Source organism: Aptenodytes patagonicus, chromosome 2, assembly GCF_965638725.1.
Source record: "Aptenodytes patagonicus chromosome 2, bAptPat1.pri.cur, whole genome shotgun sequence".
In the NCBI taxonomy this organism is placed as follows: domain Eukaryota; kingdom Metazoa; phylum Chordata; class Aves; order Sphenisciformes; family Spheniscidae; genus Aptenodytes; species Aptenodytes patagonicus.
The window spans coordinates 152,503,768-152,529,748 of NC_134950.1; the positions used below are offsets into that span (position 1 = coordinate 152,503,768).

At 42.3% G+C, this 25,981-nt stretch overlaps 1 protein-coding gene across 17 annotated transcripts in view; it reads left to right on the forward strand.

Moving 5' to 3' along the window:
• KIAA1217 (KIAA1217 ortholog) overlaps positions 1-25,981 on the forward strand; it is a 188,900-nt gene that overhangs the window by 127,988 nt on the left and 34,931 nt on the right. For 11 of the 17 annotated variants that reach the window (XM_076331692.1, XM_076331697.1, XM_076331695.1 and 8 more), the window contains 4 exons: positions 7,992-8,824; positions 16,935-17,039; positions 17,471-17,523; positions 25,018-25,178. In XM_076331692.1, the coding sequence (XP_076187807.1) occupies positions 7,992-8,824; positions 16,935-17,039; positions 17,471-17,523; positions 25,018-25,178 (1,152 nt within the window). Of the gene's footprint in view, positions 1-694; positions 904-7,991; positions 8,825-16,934; positions 17,040-17,470; positions 17,524-25,017; positions 25,179-25,981 lie in introns of those variants that run through there. The other 6 variants (XM_076331694.1, XM_076331696.1, XM_076331708.1 and 3 more) reach the window with 3 other exon arrangements.

A 25,981-nucleotide genomic window follows, 5' to 3' on the forward strand; every position in this document is an offset into this window, starting at 1 on the left:
AGGGGATGGAAGGGAGGGAAGCACCTTTTCTGTTCTAAATTTTTTTTGACATTTGCCTTCTCTATTGTGCCCTTTTTTTAAAAAGAAAAAAATATGTAATCATAATGGCTAGTGTGGTGTGCTGCAGAGATAATGAGATTGATTTATGGGGGCCCAAAGTTCAGGTTAGCCAAGCAGCTCGGGTGCCTGGTTAATGAGTAGACAGCCTGCTCCATGGGATGGGCTTGCGCTTCCTTCTACCAAATGTCACTACCAATCTGAGTAGGTGAAAAGCTTCTAAGGTTTATAACTGCTGCATTTTTTTCTGGAATTGTATGTACTGGGTTTGCTAAATAATTGGAGGTCTTCACCTGTTGGGGAATTAATATGTATGTGTTTCATATTGCTGCCTTCGAAATGCACTCCTTACCTAGATGGAGGTTACTCACTATTTTGTTTATGGCTTTCCCCTTTGTAAGGCTCTCTTGTGCTTCACTCCATAGTGTTAGTCTCTTTCTATACATCTTATAGGCACACATTAAAAAATGGTTGAGCGATTGAATCACATAGTGTTGCACAGTTTGTGACTGGGTGACATGCCAAGGAGGTTATTTAGTGACTAATTTCGAAGGGGAGGAGAAATTGCAGGCTTGTCATGTGGAAAAGTACTTCAGTCTATTGAAGCAGCATTACTTAGATGAGCGGGTAAAGCAAGATGGCCTGCCCCTGTTGTGAGCAGAGGGAACAAGGAACATTTTTACGATTTCAAAACCTTTTCAAAACCAGGCATGGATATACAAAATAATATACCGTAGACTGAGGATTTAGATTCAAGGCTGAAAACAAAAAGTGCTTTATTAGAGGAAGTGGAACCAAATGTTCATCTCACTGCTGTAGCCATACAGGTGATTTCCTTAAGTAACAGTAAGTGGCTTTAATTATTTCAGAGCAAAAATCTTATCAAAGATTGTTTTATTTGCCCATAGGTAACAATGTTGTCTAAGAGTGTAATAAGAGTGCTACTGCTTTTAATTGTAGAAAAAAATACTCAGAGTAGCATCAGGATAGCTAAAGAAATTATGCCTGAAAGAGCAGACCGTGTAGGATTTAGTCTGAAACTCTCCTCTCTGCTTGTTTGCATGATCCATCTTCAGCATGCACATTGACTTAAAGGCAAGGTGAAGCAATCAAACATTATTTTTGATATTACCATTAAATTTGTTTTGTGGTTAGCTTAGAATTTTATGGATCTGTTTCACATTCAGTAAAAAGTGAACTAGGTATTCTTTGTTTTCCCCATGGGAGCTTTAGGATATGGTATGAATTAAGTTTATATGTAGTCAGGGATATAAAAGGACATACTGAGACATGCAAAATACCTTGAGGTAAAACATTTGGATCGCTGTAGGGACTGGGTAGATGCACAAGTGTGCATTAAAGATATAGGTATAAAATAAGGGACAATAATGTTAAGAATGTGTTTGATGCTCTATGGCATGGAAAGGGAAGTGATGCTGTGGCTAAGCTTCAAGCCAGTGTATGGGCAGTTACAATACGGTATCCTAAAAATTCTGCTCTTGAGGATGAAATAGTGCTTATGCCATAACCTTTGCGTACACCTGCACAACTGGCAGAAAGGTGTGGAGACTGGATGTTGCAGTGATATTGAGTAGTATGGTGACGACACCTGATTAAGGTTCACTCAGGACGCCTCCTTTCTGGAGGGTCATGTTTATGTGCTCTAAATTCCACCTCCTAGGATAGTGAACATCATCTTCTAGTTCTCCTATTTTGTTCATGTCAGCTTCTAGCCAGCTGAGCCTGGCAAAAAGTCTATGAATATAGAAACTGGAGGACTGGGTGGATTCACCATCACTTACCATCACAGGCTCATCCTAAGAAACACCTTATATTGGCTGATTGCAGCATTGTTGATCAAGGGAAAGAAAAAGCATAGAATTAAGAGCATAAATGGAAGAAGAAAAACCCAGCGATTCTCTTGCCATATCCATATATGTCCAATTAAATATTCGGTTCTGGTGTAATCAGTCACTAGAATCAGAAAACTACAGTTTCATAGATGTTCTGAGTTTTTAGCTCAACTCCTCTTTCACCATAATACAGAGATTTTACAGCTGGGCAAAAGGAGCTAAAGAACTGAAACCTAGATGCATGCTAAGAATGGGAAGTTAATTATAGTAAATGCTGAGATTTCTCAGGGGGTTCTGCAACTCCTTGTCTGGAAAATTATCCAGGAAAAAACAATGGAAATATGTGGGACATGGTAAGAACAGCTAGCTGGGTCTTGGAGTTCCCCATTCATGGGAAGTTTGAACATTTGAAATCAGTTTTATTTTACCAGCATGTGGTTCCCATAATGAAAAACAATTGTGAACTCTGGCAGCTCCTAGAGCCTTGTACTGTGGGGCCAGGCTCAGCTGAGGCCAGGTCTCCAACTTAGCCTAAGTCAGCTGTTTCATGGTCTGAACTCTCTCTTTTGGGCATCAGGGGGCCCATTCTTAGCCAAAATTGCCAAATAAACTTCTAGTCTGGAAGCACTGCTGAGGAGCGATGGACATTGAAACCCCTGACATGTCTTACTACTTGGTCTGGAAGATCACCCAAAACTACAAAGTACCCGCTCTGCTGAAGAGACCATGGAAGAGCTAGGGTCCCTACCCCAGGGCAGACTCTGACCAAGTTGCCCCAGGTCTACGAATCTGGAAAGCCAAAGCTCTAGAACACTCCAGGGATGTCTGATAAGAAATAATGTCACTGTTTGACTGAAATCTGCTGGGTGGTTTTTTTCCAACTTTTGTCTTTACTGATGATTTTACCAAATGTTTCAGCTCTTTTGGATTAGCATTGTCTGCTGAAAGTATTTTTCATTGGAAAGTTCCTGACCAGAAAAAGCTAAAAATTATGCTAATGTGTTTGCAGTTTTCAAGTATGGCATTGGGCAGCTGGAGGAACCCGCAGCTGCAGCCAGCCTGGTTTTTTTTCTGTAATGAGCCAATAGAATGGGGATATTTATAGGAATTAAAAGGCATACTATGAGAAGGCAAGAACAGACGAAGTGTGACAACCTCTCAGTGATGTCTGAGAGCATAAGCATTTGGCTTCAGACAGATAGTCATGGTACAGATACTTAAAAAATTTTGTTTTCAGACTGTTTACCAATTCTGTAATTTTCAAGTGCACTATTTCTTATTGTAAATTATATTATATTAGAAATACTAAAACCGTATATGACAGGTTTTTTGCAAAAGTGGATTTGTGCTTTCAGCTGTCCAAACCCAATCTGAATGAAACCAGACCAAACCAAACCCAACCAGTCATGACAGAAGTGGTATCATATAGTGCAACTACTGATTAAACTGAGGGTTTTGGACAACTAGTACAGTAAAGCTGTCCATTTATTTTTATGAGGAAAGAACAGACTAATGGATTGTATTGTTGTCAGATTTTGGGTTCTTTAATTAAGTCTTTCCTGGTTAGAAAAGTGAAGGATTGCCTTACTTTCTAGAGGATTTTCTTCTGGCGAGCAATCTCCATAAAAGGTCTTTTTACAGACATGAATTTATCAGTATTATATCAGTACTTAGCATTTCTGTAGCTTTTTCATCAAAGACTCTCCAAGCTGTCAATAAAATTCTTTGCAGGTGTCCTCTGTTTACTGTTGGGTGAGCCAGCTTGAGGAGCATAGGTGCAGTTTCCTCAGGGAAACGCAGGGTGTCAACGGGAGAGTAAGAAAAGTAGTAGCTTGGCATGCCTGAGAGGTGATTAATGGAGTCTGCTGGGAACTCTGGGGTGTCTCTGAGAGGGTGCATGGATAAGCTCCATCTAGGAAACATGCTCCATGTAGGTATTTTGGCAGGCTGAAATCCTTGGGGCAAAGCCAGTTGCTGTGTTCTCTATTGACGTAGACGAGGTCTGGGAGAGCAATGGGAAGGGCTGCCAGGTCAGAAACTCTGGCCTGCTTTTCCCTTTGCCTGTGTTTTGCCGTGAGATGTTAGCAGATAATGGCATGAGTCAGGCTGTACCTTTGGTATCCAGCTGCGTGGTGAGGTGAAGGGTTGGTGTGGTGCTGATGAATAGGTAGGCTTAGTGCTTAGTGCTAGCTGGCATTGCCCTGGTGTACATGCAGGCACAGCTCTGCGTACCCTGTCTGGTGTGTGCCACAGGTGCAAATGATGTGTAGAAGGCAACTGGAGAGACAGAAGTAAGGATGGTTTCTTCATTGTAACATACCCATGTTGGGACAGACCACAAGAGTGACCTATGAGATAGGACAGCTGTAACAAATTTAGAATAAAGATCAGCACAGTGTTGTATTAGTCCTGATGATGGATGACAAGACAGACTGGATTGAACTGCAGAAATCACCAGCTGTTGAATCTCTGAATAGCAGCTTGCTCTTTGCTATCCATAAGGCTTATGATACCACGACTCTGTCCTTCTTTCAGGGCAGCCGTGCTATTCGAGAGGCCAGGAGCTGCCACAAGCTTTATATTCTGCTGTATGCAGAGACGCTGGGTCTGCTCACCCTTTATGTGAGCTACCAGGAGCAAGATTCTTTGTAAGGTCATCCATTTGGGTGGATGGATAGCTGGTTTGCTGCCTTTCTGCATATAATAATTTTCAAAATACAGCAAGTTGTTGAGTATGCCAACTAGTTTTGAAATAAAGAACATAACTGGTTTTATATGATGTTCACTCTTTAGTATACAGAAACAAGACACTCTTCAGTGTCTCTATTGCTCTGTTTTAAAAAAAAAAATCCAGATCTGTATCTTATAGACTTAAGTGTTGTTAGACTGACCAAAACCTCTACAGGAGATGTTTAAACATGGTGTGATCTTTTTTACTACAGAAAGTGAAAGATTCTCAGTGATGTCTTTTCGCCTCAAATGTTTTATACAGAAATTGTTGCTAGCTGTTTGCCATATTTTAACCTAAGGATTGACAAAAAAATTTTCTGTTTCAAGGATGTAAAGTCTACAGGCAGTAAGAACAAGGAAGAGCTATGTGCTAAAGAAAATCACACCCTCAGGCAAACGTATTACATGGCTGCAGTCAAAAAGCACGTGGTCCTATGCTTGCACTAAAAAATCTTCTTCCTTTTGCCCTCAAAGCAATTGGCTGTGATAGCACATAGTATTTAGAGGCTCAGATAAGCCCAATATCCTCTTTCTCTGTCCCCGAGTCATGCAGTTGAAGTCCAAGAACATGTGGCTCAAGACAGCCCGCATATTAGAGTACGTGTTTTCATTGAGCAACATGGGGTTTTGTGGTGGAGGGCAGGAAGAAGAAAAACGGCACAGAAAGTGGGGTATATATGAGACAGAGTAGTGTGCCTTGAATATCACCCAAAAGATGTATAGATGAGAAGTAAGAAGAGACCATTATTCACATTTTTGAAGTTGCCATTAGCAAAGAATCTGGAGATTTTGGAGAAGAGAGAAAAGTGAAATGAGAGAAAATATCGACCAGGTGGCAGATGTAATCCAGCCGGTAAGGCTGCCTGGCTCCCGGTCACCAGCTCATGTCCCTGCCCATCCCACATGCCCTGGTGCACCTGTCGTGGGCACCCTGGACTCTGTGGCTCCAACTGCTCTCCCCTTCTGCACACTCCACCCAGGGGCTGAGTCATGGCTTAAAATAGAAAGTGAACTTTTCAGGAAGGGTTTGTCTGCCCAGGCGTTTGTGCCCTGCTTAGCCCAATGGGGTCTTGATTCAGGCTGTGTACTCCAAGTGCTATTTTAAAGCAAAAGTAAATAGCATTATATATGTCAGTACTCAGACACAGGATTTTGAGCAATAGCTCAGGCCCATAGTTGAACTCCTCATTTCCATCTTAAAGTATGGCAATATGTTAAGGTGGAAAGTAGGAATTTTTCTTTGACAGATTTCTTTGACTTATGAGAAATGAATGAGCATATACAGGAATATGAACTCCAGAAGTTAGGGGAAATTAAGCCTGTTGCTTTCAAAGCTTCCCATGGAAATTTTCTCCTCTCTACAAGGTAACATTGGAGTTTTCCTCTCACTGCAACCCAGCGTATCCCAGTGACTACGGTTTCTGTGCCAGATACTATTGCATCTGTTGTAGCTTTAGCTGAAGCAACTAAACGGGGCATGGTATAGCTTGTACAGTAGAAACCAAAGAGGATTTTCTTTCTCCGGGCTCTTCTCTCAGTGCAAAACATCTATGGCTGCCTATCCCTGGAGGCATGATCCCAAAGCTGCTCAGAGTCAGTAGGCGTCTTTTTGTTCTGCTGGCCCGGGTCCAGAGTCTGAACACAAAATACAGCTCAGTATGTCGCAGTGTTTCTTCAAGCCAATAGAAAACTATGTTGAATGCCCACTGATAATTGTATTAATACTGTTTAGTTATATTTTATTTTACATTCCAGACTACAGTAATTCTCTATGCAGAGAGATGAAAAAATTATCCCATGTTCCCCTTTGGCTAGATGACTTTTGTCTGGCTCATTTATGGCCCATCCCACCATGCTCCTTTGTTCTGTTACACTTATTTATTATTGCTGCTGCCACAATCAGGTTATCTCCTTTCTTCTTTCTGATACCTGATACTCCAGACTTTTGATCTCTGGCCCTGGGGAACGTCATTTGTAATTTCCATGTGCGGAGCCTGCCATGATGGGAACAGCTATTGTTTATATACCGCCATCGCAATTCCCTTACCAGTGGAAAAAACTGTGGTGGGGCAGGAATAGAATATAATTTCTTGCTTCATCAGCCATGGATCACTGTAACTGCAACGAATTCAGTCACATCGTCAAAGCAAGGAGTGAGAGGGGAGAAAAATGGTGAAGCTTTCAGATCAGCAACTTCCATTGCACATTAGGAACTTCAGGAACATGTAGTTTGGCTTAGTGACACTTGGCTTTCTACAGTCCCTTGAAAGTGATAGGGAAGCTGAAGTTGCCAACACAAATTTTAGAAGCTGTGATTTTTTTCTTATGTAGTTGGTGGAACCCAGCTGACTTTTTTGTCTTCCTATTTATCCACCTTACCCTAACGGCACTAGAGCAGGCACATGATGCTTGCTAGAGGGAGAATTTCTCCTGTGTCTGTCATTGACAATGTTCAACCATCTAGAGAGGTCATTGCTGTGCAGAGTGAGATGCTACAGACTCAGAAGCCCATGTATTCATTGCAGTTTTTTGCCAAGGCCTCAGTTAACAGAGCACTAATACGTTGGTATGGAAGTTTTCCCTTTCTTTTCCTTTCTTGCTCATTCCTTGCTGCTGGCAGTTTCTGCTGCTGCTTACAAAACTATGATAAAATATTTGGTGACTTTCTGAACGCATCCTCCACAAACTGTCTAAAGCTCTGTTATCTTTGGTTGCAATGAAGGAAACCCACAGCACATGTTTTATAGGGGTTGTATTCACGCAGCTTGAGTGTCTTACAGTCAGTAAATGTTTGTATGTGTTGTTCTCCTACAATTTGTGTACCCTTTGTGTAATAAAGACCACATCAAGTTATTAGCAAAAGGCTAAATCCTGCACTGAAGCAAATGGCCAATTAGTTGTAATATTTATTTTTCTTGTCTAAGGACTTCAGGTCTGTTTGTGATGCCAGAGAATCATCATTCTGTTCCTGGTTTGGAATCAGTAAACTCTAGCCTGTATGTCTGATCAATAAACTGTTTAAGTCTGTCACTGGCTACACGTACTTAGAACACTTGGCACTGAAACCCCTAATTTCAGCTTTGGTAGCTGTGAATATCAGATTAGAGTAAGAATGTATTTGCATAAGTAAAAGCATTTTAAAAACTCTCATATTCCCTTAACATGCAGCCCATTTTATTGCTGTTTATAGGTGTTATTTTCTTTAGGCACTGAGGTTCCAAAGTGTTTATTTATGCAGATGACAAATTATTTGGTCTTTTTTTTCTGTAGATGTCAAGGTCGTCACAACCCACATCATGTTTTGCTCATTCAGTAATTTTATATCTTATATGTTCTTCCTTTTCTTTCCAGATGCAGAGGGACATTGCTTATACGGGCCGAGATGGCCCAAGTGCTTCCCGCCCCGGATCTGCCACACACCCTCCGCATGCGATGCCCAGCTCTCCGCCCTCCACCCCGGTGCCCCACTCCATGCCTCCCTCTCCGTCCAGGATTCCCTATGGCGGGGGCCGGCCCATGGGTGTGCCAGGCAATGCCACCATCCCCAGGGACCGGCTCTCCAGCGTGCCAGCCTCACGCTCAATATCACCCAGCCCAAGCGCCATTTTGGAGAGACGGGACGTGAAGCCAGATGAGGACATGAGTAACAAAAACCTTGCCCTGATCCGAAATGAAGGTCTGTACGGTGACCCCTACTTGTTTCACGAGGGGAGGATGAGTGTGGCTGCAACCCATTCCGGACACCCCCTCGATGTCCCCGATCACATTGTAGCCTACCATCGCAGTGCCATGAGGTCATCAAGCACTTACTGCAACCCCTCTATGCAGCCTGAAATGCTGGAGCAGTCCTTGTACAGACAAAAGACACGAAAGTACCCGGAGAGCCACTTGCCCACTCTCGGCTCTAAAACGCCTCCCGCCTCACCCCACAGGGTGGCTGACATGAGAATGATCGATATTCATCCTCACCATAGCGCTCACATTCCCCCCCACACCATCCAGCCTGACAGGTCTTCCCCCAGCCGCCAGTCCTTCAAAAAGGAGCCGGGACCGCCTGTGTTTGTGGATGCGAAAACACGGAGCGCCCTTGGCCTCCCGGGCATGGCCGAGGCGGTGCCCTCTCCAGTCGACAAGCAGGCGCTTGGCTATGGGTCACCTGTGATGCCCAAGGACAAGGAGACGAGGTAAGGCAGAGCCAGGGCTTAATTTATGCAAATGAGAAACATTCCTAATCTGCACATCTTGTGTCATTTAACAACCAGGGGACAATGTAATGTGTAGGAGGCTGCTGCACTGGGCTGCAGTGTTTATTAGCCGTCTGTCAAGGTAGTTAGTAATTTAGAGGAGATGCGACACCACCCGTTATTAATCTGAAAGTATTGTCAACCCATGATGAATCCCTAGTTATTTTCATTTGTGTAAATTTCAGTCATTGGAAAAAATATAATAAAAAATTATTAACTAGGATTTTTCTTTCCAGGCAACCAGATCATGTTACAAGAACAAATGATGTTCTGTTCCCGCTAATAAGGGAATATATTTCACCCGCGTTAAGAATGACACTCTGATATTACAATTTTGGTTCTTTATGGAGTGGAGTTTTTCTCATCTAGTGTTAGGAAATGGGAAGAATTTATCATTACTGTCTTATCTCCTGTAAAACATGAATTTGCATAAAAATAGGACAGTTGTTTATAATAATGTTCCTCGAGGGGAAACTGCTGAGAAGAGCAAGTCTGTCCCAGGGAAGAAATTGAAACACAAATGCTGTTCCCAATGATTTTTCCAGCATCACAAATAGTTGCTGACCTGACAGTTGTTAACTTTTGTGTGCTGACAATGATGACAATGATCTCTCCTGTCTTTTTAAGGACCAGATTTACGCAAAGGTCTGTGAAGGCTTCTCCTGCCATAGACCCTGCCCTAGGAGAGAAAAATCGTTACGCTGCCAGTCGGTTGCTGTGTATTTGTATGAGTTGCGCTAATCTCTAGCGTATTGTTTGTGCTGTTAACTTTTATAGAGCTCTTTAGGGAAGTGAAGATGAATAGCTGGAAAATGCTGAGCTCACAGAGGCCAAAGGTAACTGCTGACTGCCTTAACCACTGGGGAGATACGGAGCTTCTATAGCCCCCAAACTTCCCTTCCACCTGAGCAACTTGCTCAACAATTAGTCGCCTCTGACCACACTTGGCCAGAAAAAAGAATGTGTTGTGAGGTCCATTGGTGGGGAGAAAATGGAGGATGGAAGAAAAGCAGCCATCCACAAAAATTACAGGCTTATAGCTTGGTAGTTATGTTGACACAAGGGTATGAGTTAGGGCATATTGCAGGTCAGTCAAACCTGATTTGTATCTATTTATTTCCAAGAAAAAGTTGCAGGTACCTGAAATTTCATTTCAAGCTTCCATTATTACAACTAGGAAATAATTTGAACTATATTTGCCAATTCTGATCCAAGAGATGGCTTTCAGATCAAAAATTTTACAAGGCTCATGTTAGGGACTTGAAAATAAGGGAGGACACCAACAACTTTCCAGTCTGTGTGACTTACCCTCTCCCCTCTGGGCATCTCATCTGTTCACTCGGCTACACAGACATGCACAAGGCTGTGTATTTGTGAATATATGAAGAGTGACTATACAGATAGTTCTGCAGCTCCTTAAGGGGAGCTTTGTACCAGCAGTTTTAGTCCTGGTCCCGGAATATATTTACAGTGATGAAAATAGCATTTGCATAATTACACTTCCAAATAATGCATGACCTTAAAATTCAGCATGGTATGTATTAGCCACACAGCACTGAAAAAATCATTCTGAAAGCTGCCCTTATGGGTTGTGGGTTTTTTTAACCTTGGGAAAGTGTGACTTTTAAAAAAATAATTGTAAATACTAAAAGCAACTCGTACAAATTGGTGTGTTTTCTATTCACTGCAATATTAAGAATTGGGTTTGAGTTCTACGGATACAAAATGCTCTAAGCCTTATTTTAGCTTTGTGATAATTTCATAAACTTTGAAAGCAAACGCTGTTGAGATTGTACTAAACTAAACAAGGAACACTAAGGCTATCTAGGCTGAGGTGCTCTTTTCCTGCTTCAGCAGGGGCTGAATTGTTACAAGGTTATTATGAACACCTGAAAGGTGACGTATATAATGGCAGAAAAGTATCCTGTACCTTCTTGTGTAGGACTTACCCATAAGCAGTACAGCTGGACTTGCTTCTGTGAGTAAGAATATTTTGGGATTGGAGAGATGGGGCTGAATTCATCCTCTTCCAGGCATGCTAAAAATGAGGTGTATGCTGCTCTGTTGTGCACATTATCCACTTGCTGATGACTGTGCAAAGAGCCTAAAAACCAGGCCACAGAAAGTGAATGGTGGTGTGTTCAGTCAGCCCGCATGCAGACAGCGTCAGGTGTGGGGTAGCAGCAAATGGGCAGACTGAGTATCTGTTAACATTGGGGATACTGAGGAGGGAGATCTTTTGCGTTTGTGCAGTGACAGGAGAGACTCCCCATCCTGACTCATTGTCCTGGTTTCGGCAGGGATAGAGTTAATAGGAGCGGGTTGAGGACCCTACAAACATCAAACCCATCATCATCTCAGCACTGTTGTTCCTTCAGTCCCTAGTGGAGTGTGCTGAGAACAAAGGAAACATCTCTTGTGCCATCTTTGCAGAAATTACCTTGAAGTAGCACTGTCACAACCTCAGGACAATGCAGAGTTTAAGTCAGAGAAAAGATTAAAATGGAGAGTGACAATGCCAGAATTTTAACTGAATCGCTGTTCCCCTGTTAATTCTCCTTCAATTTTTCCAGTCCAGGGCTGAAGTGGCATATATATGTACTTTATCAGAATACGCTGGGTACCTATAGCAGATCAGACCTCTCACTGACTGTATCCTGGTTTTGTTGAAGAAAACGGGTCCGTTACCTTTGGAATGTTAACTGCAGCAGATTTGGGTCTACAAAAGATGAAAACCAGTATTTCCGATCTCTTCTTTTGGAGTTTCTCATTTTAGTTTTGCATTGCGGACGCCAGTCTCATCAAACCTGTTATTTAAGCCAGAATTGAGGGGGATTTAATTGCTTCACATAATTCTTTCTTGTGTCTGTTTTACCTCAGGTATTTTCAAGGTAGCTGCTTCTGTGGTATAAAGCACTGAATAAATTCTAACAGTAATTCATTTACCAGAAGAGTTCCATATAAAGCTCTTTTACAACAGCGAGAAGAAGCAAGTTCATGGAGATTTAAAAAAATATTAGTATTCATACACACAAAAATATTAGAAGTTGTAACAGATTGCAGCAGTTCATCTTTGAGGGGAATTTCAGTGAGCATGAGTTGTTTAAACAGTGATTTGCTATCATATTTTTGGATGGCACATTTATGTAGCTTATGGTGGGCAGTTCTGGAAGTTACTACAGGCAAAGCAAATGTTTAAATGTTGATAAATTAGAAAAGAAGCTATTTACCCAAAAGTGCATTAAATTAAATGCCATTTAACTTACATTCTTTGCATTTAAAACACAAGTCCTGTTGCAAAATTCTGGGTTATTTGATAGTGCTGAATATGTATATAATAAACGCTGCTACTCACTAAAATACAGCCCTTAAAATAGCAAGATAGCTCTATACAACCTTTTTCCTCCAAAAGCATTTCAGGAATGTACTGTGGTTTTCTTTTGCCTGAATACAACTTTCATCCTCTTCTTTTTATGCCACATGTCAGTGAGAAAAGATGATGGTAGAACGTGGTTCACTGAGCAAAAAATATGATCACATTCACCGCTCATGGCTTGCAGTTAGAGACTAAAACGTAACGGCCATACGTAGGTTATTGGATATTGTTCCCATCACAAAAACACTATTGTTTGATACGCTAAAGTATGGATGGACTCTCTATGCATTTGGAAAAAATGGTCATACTCTGTAAAGCCATGGACAGCGGGAGACTCCATCAGCAATGCACTGAGAATTGTATAAGAAAGGTGAACTTTGCAGATATACCCTCTCAGACACTTTCCACAGGACCAAAATTGCATCTTCCTTTGTGAAAGATGTTGAATAACCAGGCAGAAAAAGATGAATGCAGGTGATCAACAGAGGACGGAGGAAAGGTAAACTGTACTTTGGCTTCCTTCTGTTGGAGGAACTGTTTGTAGGAAGATGAGATGCAGACTCTTGGATAAGAGTTGTCAAATAGTATCACAGCTGGCAGTGCTTCAGAGCTTCCCTTTTCCCTTTAGCTTCAAGCTGTAGAAAGTTTGAGCTTAACCTTATTCTTAGAAGATTGAAATACTCACCTGTGTGTATCTCTCCCTTGCGAGGAGAGCAGAGTACAGAAGAGTTCTGCTGCAATTTGCTTCACACCCTTCCAGGATATCCACTCTGCTGTTTTGGGGGGACTTTGGGGTAAAGTCTGACTGTGCCACTATCACTTGGTTCTAGGGAAGCCATCGGGAAAGACAACCTACTCCAGTTTCCCTTTTTTTTCCCAGGGAGATAAAAAAATTTCTAATGAAATGTTTCTCTCATAGGGTAATATAGAAAGAAATGTATTTTTCCCTGTCTCCGACCCTCTTTTTGATAACTATACAGACTTCACTTGGGGTTTAACTATAAAATATGAAGTCACTGAAAATCTTTCTCCAGGATAGTGTGCCAATTAGTTCGTGGTGTCAGACTTGGTATTTGAGTATGTCTGTTATGGATGATGTGCTGCACAGCCTAGGGTTGGACAGGAACATGAATGAACAGTTACACAGCCCAGTTCTAGTTTGTGTCTGTACGAAGTATCTTCTCAGTGATGTGAATATTAAAGATGTCCCCAGGAAAGGGAGGGAACATGCAAGTCACACTTAAATAGCATCACAGTGAGAAGTTGGTTCCAATTCAGCAATACACTGTACCCTGCTTGGGATTACTTCCAGTTAGTTGCAGTAGAGGGAATGACATGAAACCTCCGGGAAGCTGTAAGGAAGAAATCTGGTGATGAAATCTGATGTCTCAGTGCACAGACACTGGAGAAGCAAGGGCTTGTTTTGTCTTTGCCGAATCTGGGGAGCAAGGTGCTGAGGCAGGGCCCGAGTGCCTGGACGTACCTGGGGCCGGGGCTGTGGATCAGGCTGCCAGGAGAACAGGGCTGGCGAGCGGCTCGTGCCTGCTTTGCTGGCCGAGGTCTGTGACAAGCCAAAGCCAAGTCTGACCGAGAGGCCTGTTAGAGCTGGGAGTCGCTTCTGACCTTGCACCCTCCTGCCCTCCCCCACTGTGTTACCACCTCTGACTCTCCGGGCATTCACAGGAAAACAATGCAAAACAATGCCCTTCTGTGCTCAGGCTGATAAAATAGCCGTTTCTTTCCCAACTGCTGTAGAAGGGACCCTCCCTGCTCTTCCTGGGTGGTGGAGACATGCAGATTTATCTGGGAAATTAATCTGGGAACAGATATGGGGTTTGGCCTTCTCATGCTACCACCACTGGCAAAGAGGCACCACTGCGTTTTGTTCTGCCCGACCCTCTCTCCTAGTCCTCCATGTCCTGGCCTGCCCTGTCCACGGGGAGCCCAGCCTGTCCCATCCATGGGACCCCGGCCTGCCCAGTGCAGGAAGGGATGGTGGGACAGGCTGTTCCCCCCACCTTCCCTCTCCACAGCAGGGAGCACAGCGAGAGGTAGAGAATATAATGTTGAGAACCAAAGATGTACAACTGTCACGACAGTGCTGGCATCCCTGATAGAGTCCGGCTTAGCAGAGACTGAGGAAAGCATTTATTTTCTCCCTCTGGAGCCGAGGTTGCTCCAGCCTTTCACAGGCAAGCCAGCGGGGAAGGGGGTGGCTGCAGAGCCCATCCCTGCTCCTTCAAGGCCATGCAGCTGGTGGCAGGATTGGGCCACCGGCCCTCCAGCCACGTCAGCCCAGGGCACGGCCCTGCCGCCGGGCCGGCCGCGTCCCTCCCTGCCCGCCCTGGAGCACGTTGCTTCCCATCGCCTTCAGTCAGACCGCCAGGTCTCCGAAAATCAGGTCGATTTATTTAATGCCTAAAAGGCGCCCCCTTTCAGACACCTGTTTTTGAAATGTTTGGTGCTGATGGCCATAATGAGTCTGAGTATTACAGTGAAACGATTACAGGAAAAATTCTGTCTTGTCTTTAATGGAGTAACTCCAGAGCACATGTAGATTCTTCACATTCTTAATGATTTTACCATATGAAAAATAATGTGCTCTGTGCAATTGATTCCAGTATTTCATTCGTTTTTCATCATCTCCTATCTCTGGAACATCCCTCTCCCTCTTAACAACATATTTTCCTAGATTTCATGTCAAAGGACAAGATCAGCTTTGTGTTACCATAATCTCTTTTGAAGCAGAAAATTGTTTCCAGATTATCGTATGTGGGATGGAAAAAACATCATATTTATGAATTGGTAAAACAGATAGACTTCCAATTGAGTTAAGTTCCAGGAAGGGCTTGTGATGATTATCTGGGAAAAAAAAAATGTTTTCATTATTAAGTGTCAAAAATGCTGCATTAAAGTTTGTTAGAATATATTTATCCCAGGCTTTTAGTACTTGTTTTTGTTCCAAAGGTTACTGTAGCCTGAACCAGTTTCTTATTTTAAAACTTATAATAGTGGAAATTCTGTAACGTATTTCTTGGTTTGCAATGAATTAGGTCAGATTCACTAGTCTTCTCATCACCGTTCAAAATACCCTTCAACATGAAGACAGAAAAGTAAGATGCGCACACTGTATTAAATTGCAGTAAGAACACGTCTGCCGGCTGGGGACTGACTGAGCACTCTCTTTTTCCCTCCTTGTGTCTGTTAGCATCTCATTACATGTTTTGCTGCTCTGTTTTCTCAATGTCTGGGTGTCTTGGAGTCTCTCCTGGCTATGGTATCTGCGTGCTATCCCAGCAAACCTCTATTTCATTCCCTGAGTGTGAATGAAATAATTAGCCTGGATAATCTGGCTGGCTACAAGCTGGACTGGTTACTCGCTTTTGTATCATGTCAGCTTGCTTTTGCCTGGAACTGGTACCTACATTTGAGTTTATATGGCCCTTATCGATTGGCATTATTGCTTTGGCCACCAAATGGCAACTGGAGCGGGGGGTGGCCGGAGGTTGGCTGCTCCCACGTGCCCAGGACACCGCAGCGGTGATGGGTGGCCCCTGCAACAGGCTGAGTCTGGGGCTGCATGTGTCTGTCCCATCTTCTTTCATCAGTCATTGCTGCTGGTCTTAGTCACTTGCTTTTTGAGAAGTTTTGTTCCCAGTCATCTTCCAAAATCACAGCCCACTGTTAGCATTTGCTTTTGTGTGTCTCCCCAGTTGCTTAACTGCTGGCATATAAGGATGCATTTTCAGAAGGTCCTGTCTGAGGTCCCGTATTGATGTGTGTTTATGCTGTGGTGTGTCATTGACATACTGGCATGTGAAAGTAGGCACCTGTGTGAGCAAAAGGCTGTTTTGGAGCCCACCGAGGAAGTTACCTGGTACCTGATTAATATATACATTTATGTAAACAGATAAACATACAAATGTTAGTCTTCCAATCCAAAAAAGTCATTGTTGTTGTTTAGTGGCCTTTGGTACCTATGGAAAACACTGACCATACCTATTACGGTTCTTCTTCATCTCTTTTCTTCTGCTTTTTAGGAATTTCTCAGGATATGCGCATGAAAGCAAATCTGTGTTATGATAATGTTGCTGTACAGTCTGCATTTGGTGTCCTGTGCCTGGTCTGTCACATTGCTGTCCTTTCCAGAGCAGACAGTTGCAATGTCAGGTGCAAAGGATTTGGGCTGGGGAGTAGTCAGCTTGGGCAGATTAAATGCTTTGCAGACAAAAATCCTGGATTTGGGGAAAGTAAAAACAGTAAAGTCTTTAATCCTGAAACCTTATATACAGGCAAAACTACTGGCACAGTGTAGGTAAAAGAGAAAATATATGTAATGCTGAAAAAAAATTATTTTCACTAGTTCCAAGAGGCATTAACTGATTGTTTTAGGTGCCTGTCTCGTGAGATCATTAGAAGTTTATTGTCTGGGTGGTTGGTTGTTTTGTTCTTTTTTAACCAAGCAGATGTCTTTTTTATTGTCTATTACCATGCAAAAGCTGTCCAAACCAAGATGCGGTAAGCTGCTGTAACAAGGTATATGCAAGCTGGTACCCATGGGCCTTTGCACAAACTCTGTAGTGTCTTTCCAGTCCTGTGGTAATCATTCACCTAGAAAAACAAGTCTGAAAGCAAATATATCTGGCTTTAACAAACGGTTCTCTTGTCTTACAGAGAGAGGATACAAGCCATGGAGAAACAGATTGCCAGTTTAACTGGTCTTGTTCAGTCTGCGCTTTTTAAAGGGCCAAATACAAGTAATAGCAAAGATGCTTCTAGGTAAAAAAAGAATTCATTAAATCTGTTTCTCTGTAATGATTTTAGTAATCAATCAACAAAAATAATATTTGAATGTAACAGTAAAAAAACCCTGAATGCTCAATCATTTTTAAATATCTTTATCATCCCCATGAGAATGCTAGGCAGAGAGGAAAAATATGCCAAATGATAGATGGAGATTAACTGCATTACTCTTCTTTGTGTTAAAAAGAATTAATGTAGCTACATCTCTGTGCTTTCTACTGCTTATACTCCATTCCTTGCTTAAATTGTATTAAAAGCTGATTTAAAAGAAAACAACTGACAAGCTACTGGTGATTTAAATTAAAAATATATATGCTAGACAAGGCCATTTAATTTGCTGATTATAAACTTCACTACAGTTTTATTGTTAGTAAGTTAAAATTCCGATTTTTCTTTTTATTACTTAGTGAGAAGATGATGTTGAAAATTGTGTCCAGCAAGAGCAGCACTGACACTGCAGGTAAGATAATTCACTTTTAATTTACAGATTATTCAGGTATATGAATAGCTCTAATGTTACTACCATTCCAGCTTATGGAAAGGTCAAGTTTACTTAAATTCCCATAGCTGTACTGTCAGAACTGAAGTTTAAATTCGGGATGTTGGGAGTTGATCACATCTTTGCTAAGAGAGGAATTTCTGACAGGTTGAGGTGGTCTTTGGAATGAATTTCACACCTGCGCTGAATGGTTTAAATGAGATACAGAGTCTCTGCATATGGTGAATTTTCCAGTGATTCATCCCGTCTATAGTATATATCTGTCATTAACCCCAGATGTATCCAGATTGCTGTAGAAGGCTAAATATTTCATTCCTGTTCTGGTCACCTGAACTTTTCTCTAAGGTTCTTCTGTCAGTAGGATACTATGGATGTAATGACACTAAGGAATTTAGCAGTCAGCAAGACAGCACTTTCCCTAACTAAGCTGTATTGATCTGTTACTAATTATTAGCCTGTGCCTAAACTGTTCTGAGCAAGCATCAATTATGAAGCCAATAAGAGCTGGTCTTATTTTACCTTCCCACTTGGAGAGCTGCTAAGTGTTTAAAAGATGGAGTTAAGGCTGTTATGAAAGAAGATCTCCATGTGATTGGAGTTCTTTGTGTATGGGCTGCTGCTGGGGATGTCTGCAGGGTGTGCGTGTGTTTATATGCCTCCTCTTCACCCTTTGTCATGCACCGAATGCAAATAAAGGCAGTTCCCTCCTTCCTGGTAATGCTGTTCCCACAGGGAGGTCTGTGCTCAGGCAGGTAGTAAACCACACACGTTTATTAGCAAATCTATTATGCTCTTGACTAGCCTTTCTGTTGGAGCTGTTAGTTCACGTTCAGGATTCCTGTTTATCTGGAATTGCAGTATGTCCTCCTAACAACAGAAGTCAAACCAGACCTGGAAACTATCAAGCACATGCAAGAGCCAGCGAGCTAAAGTCCTGGTACTGGAGCTTTGCTCCCAAGCTACTCTCTGGTCCCCTTCCAGCTCTTCCCTTCCCGCTGGCCCCTGGATGGGGAGGGTGATACTTCAGGCTGTGAAGAAATATGTTGTGATTTATCAGTTTCAGACAACTTACTGAAAAGTCCATCATTTTTCAAAACAGCTGCAAAATGCTCTTAGACTTTTCCTTATTTCAGTGTCATTATACACTGAGAATTTATGGTATTTCCGACTCGCGTAGGCCTCATCTCATACAAAGCACCTATGAAACCGTCAAAATCTGCACACATGTTGCCTTGTTTTCCTCTTTGTATTGTGTTGCTGTTTGGCCTTTCCGCTTTCCCTGTGTTTATACTAATTCAGATAAGTACTTTGTAGGGGGCACTGAGCTGGAGATCCTGATCTAAGTAGGGACCCTGCTTTGAGTGGGAGTTTGGACCATATGACCTCCAGAGGTCCCTTTCAACCTAAATTATTCAGTGATTCGCGCGCGTGTGTGTGTGTGTGAATGTGCTCTCAATGAAATGAGAAATGAATTAATATTCATTGGGAAAACGGCCCTACACAAAGCGAAGGTTGGGATTCCTCGGTGTGGAAGTCATGCCCAGCCCACCAGAACAGCATGGTTCAGCTGACCAGCAGCCATTTCCTGCCACGTTGTTCCCAAAGACTCCTCACTACCTTGTTGTATGACTGAACGCATGTCCCTGAAATGGCAAAATTACATATAACAGCTGCATGTCCAAGCATGAGGGGGGGACGGGATGTGTAACTTACTGTCAAAAGACCAGATCAGCATCTGTCACATACTGACAGAGACATTGATTTTGTCACATGGCCATGCCTGTATGCAGCACGTGAGTAAGGATACCAGCATTCAGGTTGTGCAGTAGGTGCTTTTCTGATCACTTGGGAGATGGGGATAGGGCAGTGGGACCAGCCATGCAGCCAGCCTTCTGCAAGGATACCTGTCAGTGCTATAAAGTATAGTTGTAACTACAGCGTCTGCATCCCTAAATCCTGTCCTTCCAGCATGACTCAGCCACAAAATTAAACTGTAGCAGGTAAAGGAAACAAGGTGTGATGCTGACCCCAATAAACTACAGTATTGTAACCTACATCAGCTATTATTGAAGACTGCTGTATAGAATAGTCCTGTATAATAGAATATTTTGCTTTTGCACCTGCTTTTGAAATTGCACGTGACAGGGTCTAATAAGTCAATGCAGTCCCTGCTTACTTGAAAATTAGGCAATCTGCCAGAATATGCTACAGAATGTTTCTCCTTTTTGTAATTATGCTTGGGTTTAAATGTGCCAGCAGGATCTAGAAACACTTTTGCTGACCGCTGTTTTGTTCTTCAGTTCACCCCAATCCATATTAAGTATAGGCATTTAGACAGTCGACTCTCGTAGTATACAATTCCACTTGACAACTGTGCACTGAGATACCAGTTTTAGCAATTTCAAAGTCTGTTTGAAAGAAAAAGTGGTATAAAATGTTGATTGAGCAGTCCTTTCTAGAGCACTGGTAAGCAGAAACGTGAATTGCTTCCCATCCTGAACAATAAAACATCTGTGCAGGATAAAATTGGCTCATCAATGTTGAACCAACATTGTGTTTTATAGTATGTGTTCCAATGATAGGAGACTTTCATGCAAAAAATAGAGAACTAGCTCACTTGGGAAGAGAAAGAAACCAAATTTTCTAAATCCTAGATAACTCTATATAGCTAGATTATGAACACTCTGTTTGGTATTTCATATAAACCAAATTGTTGTATTTAACATGTTTTTGCTTTGCCAGTCTGTAGCGGATTCTTTAGCCTCAAATATTAAAGAGCCTAAATAAAAATGCTTTTTCACTGGGGAAAATGAGCCTGTAACGATCATGCTTGTCTGCATTTCTAATGTTTTATTGCTTTAGGCTCATTTCTTTCACGGGGGGAGGGTTCAAAGAGCAGTAACTTTCCACAGACTGGCTATGTCTCTTCTGCTAACGTTAGGAGAAATCCCATGACTGAATCCTTATAACCTTCTTCAGTTCACCAAAAGTGAATGGCATCAAGGGACTCTTCACTTAGGAACAACATGTGACTCTAAAACCAAATCATACTAGGAAGAGTCTCCTTGAGATTACTAACAAATATGCTGAGAAATGCTCACCTACTCTCTTTTCTGTCATATTTTTGTTCATCAAGTGGTGAGATTGATAGATTAAATCCTGGATTCATTGATTAAATTGAGATCAGCTGTATCATGGATTACCAAAAAAAGCAATAGTTCTTTGCTAGTTGCTGCCTTGTTGGAAGAGGAAGAAGGACATTTCAGTATTTCCTGAAAATGGATAAAGGAGTATGTCTTTCTGCACTACCACCACCAGTACAAACCAAGAGAGGGAGTTGGCAGCAGGGAGAAGTATTACACATGTAGGGCTTGGATTTGATTCCTCACTCTTTGTGAACTGTCTTGTCATCTGTGCATATCTGTGTGCCTTTTTCACACGCATGACTCTTGCTGTGATGATCTGTGAATTAAAAACATTGTCCATATCTGCTTGCTTATCTCAGATTCAAAGATAGATCATGTCAGTCTTTGAACTGTGTCAGCATTTGCAGGTAAAACATGATCCTGAATTCATTCTGGATCAATGAGGTGAAGTTGCACACTAATATATATAGAATATTTTATTCTTTTAAGGGTGCTTTAGTGCCTGGCCATAACAGCTTGTTAATGATGGAATTGCAACCTTAACATTGCATTTTCCTATTTGTTTAGTGGATTCTAACTGGATGGAAAGAGAACTGAGTAACTGTCATGTCTCCCCAAATGATGCTTGAAAATGTTGTGGCTCTTTAATAAGGAGCTGAGTAATTTGTGAAGAAACATTGCTGGGTGTTGTCTGATGGCCTTTTTTTCTAGCCTGCTTCCAAACAAAATCTTAGCATTTCAGAAAGAAAAATAAAATCTGGAAAATGGAAGGAGAGCGATGTCTTTGCAACCATAGCAAAGGTCAAGTGTCAGGGAGTGGAAGTTGTGTTCCTTACCTTCCTAAGCCTGGGCAAATAGCAAACATTTCCCCTTTCTGCACATCAGTTCTCTTTGTACTTTGAAAACGGCAGCTTAGTTCATTAGCCTTTGTAAAAAAAGTTAACATTTGTTTTTTGTCCAGAGTATTAGGGAATTATGGAGGGGTTTTGCATTCAGGCCCCCTTACCTAGCTCCAGCAAGGGTTTATTTAAAAACCTGAGAGCCAATGCTGTTTCTTTCTCTTCAATCCATCTGGCCGCACAACTAATCGCAAAGCTACAGCCTGGGACTATTTCCAAAAGCGAGCTATACTCCCTAGATGAAGCAGCCCCTCATTCAGCTGCCCTTTTATTCCTTTTTGATGAAAATATGTATCTCTGAGAAATCAGCTGCTGATCCTTACTGCACTCCCATGCTCACTCAGTGTGGTTGCGTTTCACACCCTTGGGAGTCCCACATCGTGCTTCACAGGCTCTGAGCACACTCTGCAGCAGGGACACCGTGGCAGCTGATAGAACCTAATGGTGAGAAGAGCTGGCCGAGGCAGCAGGGGAGGAGAGCTGCTTTGTAGGGAGTCAGAGACATTTATTGTTTACAGAAGCAGATCACAGTCCATCTACACTAAAAGGAAAGCAGGCACCCCTTCCTGAGAAAATATGTGAATTGACTGGGGTCCAGCATGGGGGGAGAGACTGGCGGGGACTGATTCATACCTTGGCTGCATCATCACAGGGTCGGGGGCTGAGTTTTTGGAGCTTTTGCTTGAGGCAAAGAATAGCAGAAAGGTAGATGTGCTTTCAAAAACAGTCCAGATTTGTGGCTAGGGATCAGAACTCTTGGAGGCTTATCCACATTTTTCAGACTCTGGTGGTTTCTGTCTGTTCGGTTTATGAACTAAATACCCTTTTCTTAAAAAAATGCAAAAAATAATAGTGCATGTGGGAGGGAAAGAGATGCTTGACTGTAGGAAAAACTGCAGTCTACATGGAGAAAGATAAGTATTAGCATATATTAGACTGAAGCATAGAGTGAGTGCAGAATGGCAGTGAACAAGGACTTTATTTCTTGAGTGTTGCTTTCTGTTAAGCAACTCTTTGAATCATACTGGAGTATAGCAAAAATTTGCAGCAGCTTGCTCAGCAGTGAAACGAAAAGTGCTGTTGTTGAAGCACCGAGCAGACCTAGCTGGAGCACGTTTAGGTAAGGTATAGCATTACAACGGCCAGCACCGGGCTAGAACAGCTTTTTGTTCGAGCATGTCTCCGGAAGCCTATGGCGTGGAACACTGTATATCGCACGGGTGCAGCCAGAGGGGCCTGTGCTTTTACTGACAGGAATTGCAAATGTAGGTAAAGCAAGCAACATGATTCTTCAGGAACCTTTTAGCCTATTTTTAAATAAAAATAATCTGGCATAATTTCCATCCTTTAATAATGCTTCCCCCAGATGAATTTTGCAAAGGCTACATTTGAGGTATCCACACCTGTTGGCAAAGGAATAACAACGTGTTGTTATGCTGAGCTGTACTCACTCAGGCACATTTGGAGACTTTACTGGTTGAAAAGACTACTAGGGATGAGAGGGCAGGGATAAAACTTACCACTCTCGGGTTCATACTCATTCCAGCCAGAAAAATGTGTCATGCCCTTTGGTGCACTGAAAATTTGCCTTCAACAGGCAAAGAAAAGGTCCCAACACTAGTTTCTGTTTGATTTCTTTGAACTTGATAGAATGTATGCTTGTGGGAACAAATGATGACCAAAATCCCTGTGCAGATCCATTGATGAGTTATTTTCTGTTTCCTCAGATTTTTTGTTTTATTCATAGAGAAGGAAGAAAATGAAGTGGGGAATGACATAATCATAGAATAGAATCATAGAATCATTTAGGTTGGAAAAGACCTTTAAGATCGAGTCCAACCGTTAACCTAACACTGCCAAGTCCACCACTAAACCATGTCTCTAAGTGCCACATCTACATGTCTTTTAAATACCTCCAGGGATGGTGACTCAATCACTTCCCTGGGCAGCCTGTTCCAATGCTTGACAACCCTTTCCGTGAAGACATTTTTCCTCACGTCCAATCTAAACCTCCCCTGCCGCAACTTGAGGCCATTTCCTCTCATCCTATCGCTTGTTACTTGGGAGAAGAGACCGACACCCACCTCGCTACAACCTCCTTTCAGGGAGTTGTAGAGAGCGATGAGGTCTCCCCTCAGCCTCCTTTTCTCCAGGCTAAACAACCCCAGTTCCCTCAGCCGCTCCTCATAGGACTTGTGCTCTAGACCCTTCACCAGTCTCGTTGCTCTTCTTTGGACACGCTCCAGCACCTCAATGTCTTGCTTGTAGTGAGGGGCTGATAATGCAATAGTTCAGGGAGCAGCAGCCCTGTGAGCCATCTGAGCCCAAGGGACAAGGTGGATCTGGCACTGTGATCAGAAGAGTATGCAGGGCTACATAGTGCTGGCCTTAAAAAATGAAGTGTATCCTACTGACAGTCTGTCATTTTGCCTGTTGATGATGGGGAGGGGAAGGGACACATTAGAAAGAAAATTTGAAGAATATGGGTGTGTAAGTGCAAATTGCTAGAAGCTGTAACATGACTATTAGCTGATGAACTGAAATTTGCTTCTACCCTGTAAATAAAGCTTCTTCCCAGGTACTTGAGACTGAAAAGAACAAGCTTGACATTGATGCCGTGTAGAGGAACTGCATTATTTAATGAAGAAGGTCTTCTGAGGACACTGACGGTTATACTCAGAGCGTGGCTCAGCTCACTTCCTTGTGTTATGCTGTATTCCCTTGTAAACACAGTCCTGAACAAATGACAAACTAAAGGGGAGTGGGTGGATGCAACATGCTGGAGAGCGGTTCTCTGCCACACCATTGATTCATTTCTCTTCTCCTGGTTTTATACAGTAGCTGTCGGAGACACCTGATAGAAATAATGCAATTGTACTTTAAGCAGCAAAGCAAGATTCTCTATAGAAAACTTTCCCCCACACTTGGCAGTTTGACTGAATTAATTAATTGATAAATAATTAACAAATTAATAATTTGTGATAATTAATCAACAAATACGCAGTTCAGGAATCCTGTGAATTTGCATCAACTTGGTCTCAGATGGCTCCTGGGAGGACAATCCCGAAGCTACTTTCAGCACCAATTTGATTTGCTGCTGTTTTGTATAGTCTGCAGTTATAGCTTATTATCCCATCTCCGCTACAGGTGGTAGGAAGCAGTCTCACGGTAATGCAGTGCTCTGATATGACTGAGGTTCCAGCATAGATACACTCTGATATTGTACAGTCTTCCCTCAAAATATATTGGATAAGGAGGTGCCAGTCCCCTGTTAATACTGAGCATTGGCAACTGTAATTTTCTTTTCTTGTCCATCTGTGTGAAATACGTGTGGATTCAATGGACAGAGGAGGGATTATGTTTGCACCTTCTCTACTGGTGAGCTCAACCTGTGCTGCTGCTTATTGCAGGCGCTGCTAATATATCTGGGGGGAAGAACACGTTGGCAACTGTGGAGTCAGCTGTCATCCATCACCCTGCTGGAGCCCCATCAATGCAAGTCAGCCTGCATGGTATGAAACGCAACGTGTCGGATCTGCGGCTGCAGCTGCATCAGATGAAGCAGCTACAGGTAGGCATATCTGGGTAATGCCGGGAAAGTGGGTTGTCAGCAAATGTCAGCTTGCTTTCTTTCTCTCTTTCTGTCTCTTTTATCTTTTGTACGTGAGTGATTCTCAGTAGCAGAGTTCTAGCAAAGGGAAGATCCGAGTATTACAGACACAAAAGCATATTCTGCTGTAGCGTACGCCACTTGCATAGACCTAGAGGTATGATAATTAGCTCAGTTTAACTACTGCTGCTCAGATATTGAGAAAAAACTTCATTTCTAGCTTTGTTTGATGACTTTAGACATTAAAGCAGTATTTATATTACAATAATATCAAGTCTGTGATTACAGTTTGGACCCTGCTATGCTGTGTGCTATATAAACATGTCGGAAGAGCCATGTTCCTGCTCCATACTGTTTACAGTTGAGACAGTTTTTAAGTTCCTAAATAAACAACTTTGATGTCAGGAAATCCAAATGTAGCTGAGGATCAGTAGATACGCATTAAGCCAGAGTTTGAGTGCTGTATTTACAGAATCCAGAAGAATAGCCAACTTGAGCAGCAAGGAAAAAAGATATCTCAAAAGTTGCTGCAAAGGTTTGTTGTGCCCTGCTTACATTCACATTTACCAGTACTTTCCTAACACACATCAACACCTCAAAACCTGCAAGAAACGATAAGAACAATGAAGAGTTAAGCAAAATGTTCTGTTGACACATACCATAGTGCTGCAAATGTAAATATATGCTGTTCATCTCAGACACTGTGAAAATAAGCTTATGCAGCTGTACAGGTCTTCAGCCCTTCACTTAATTGGAAACGGAAG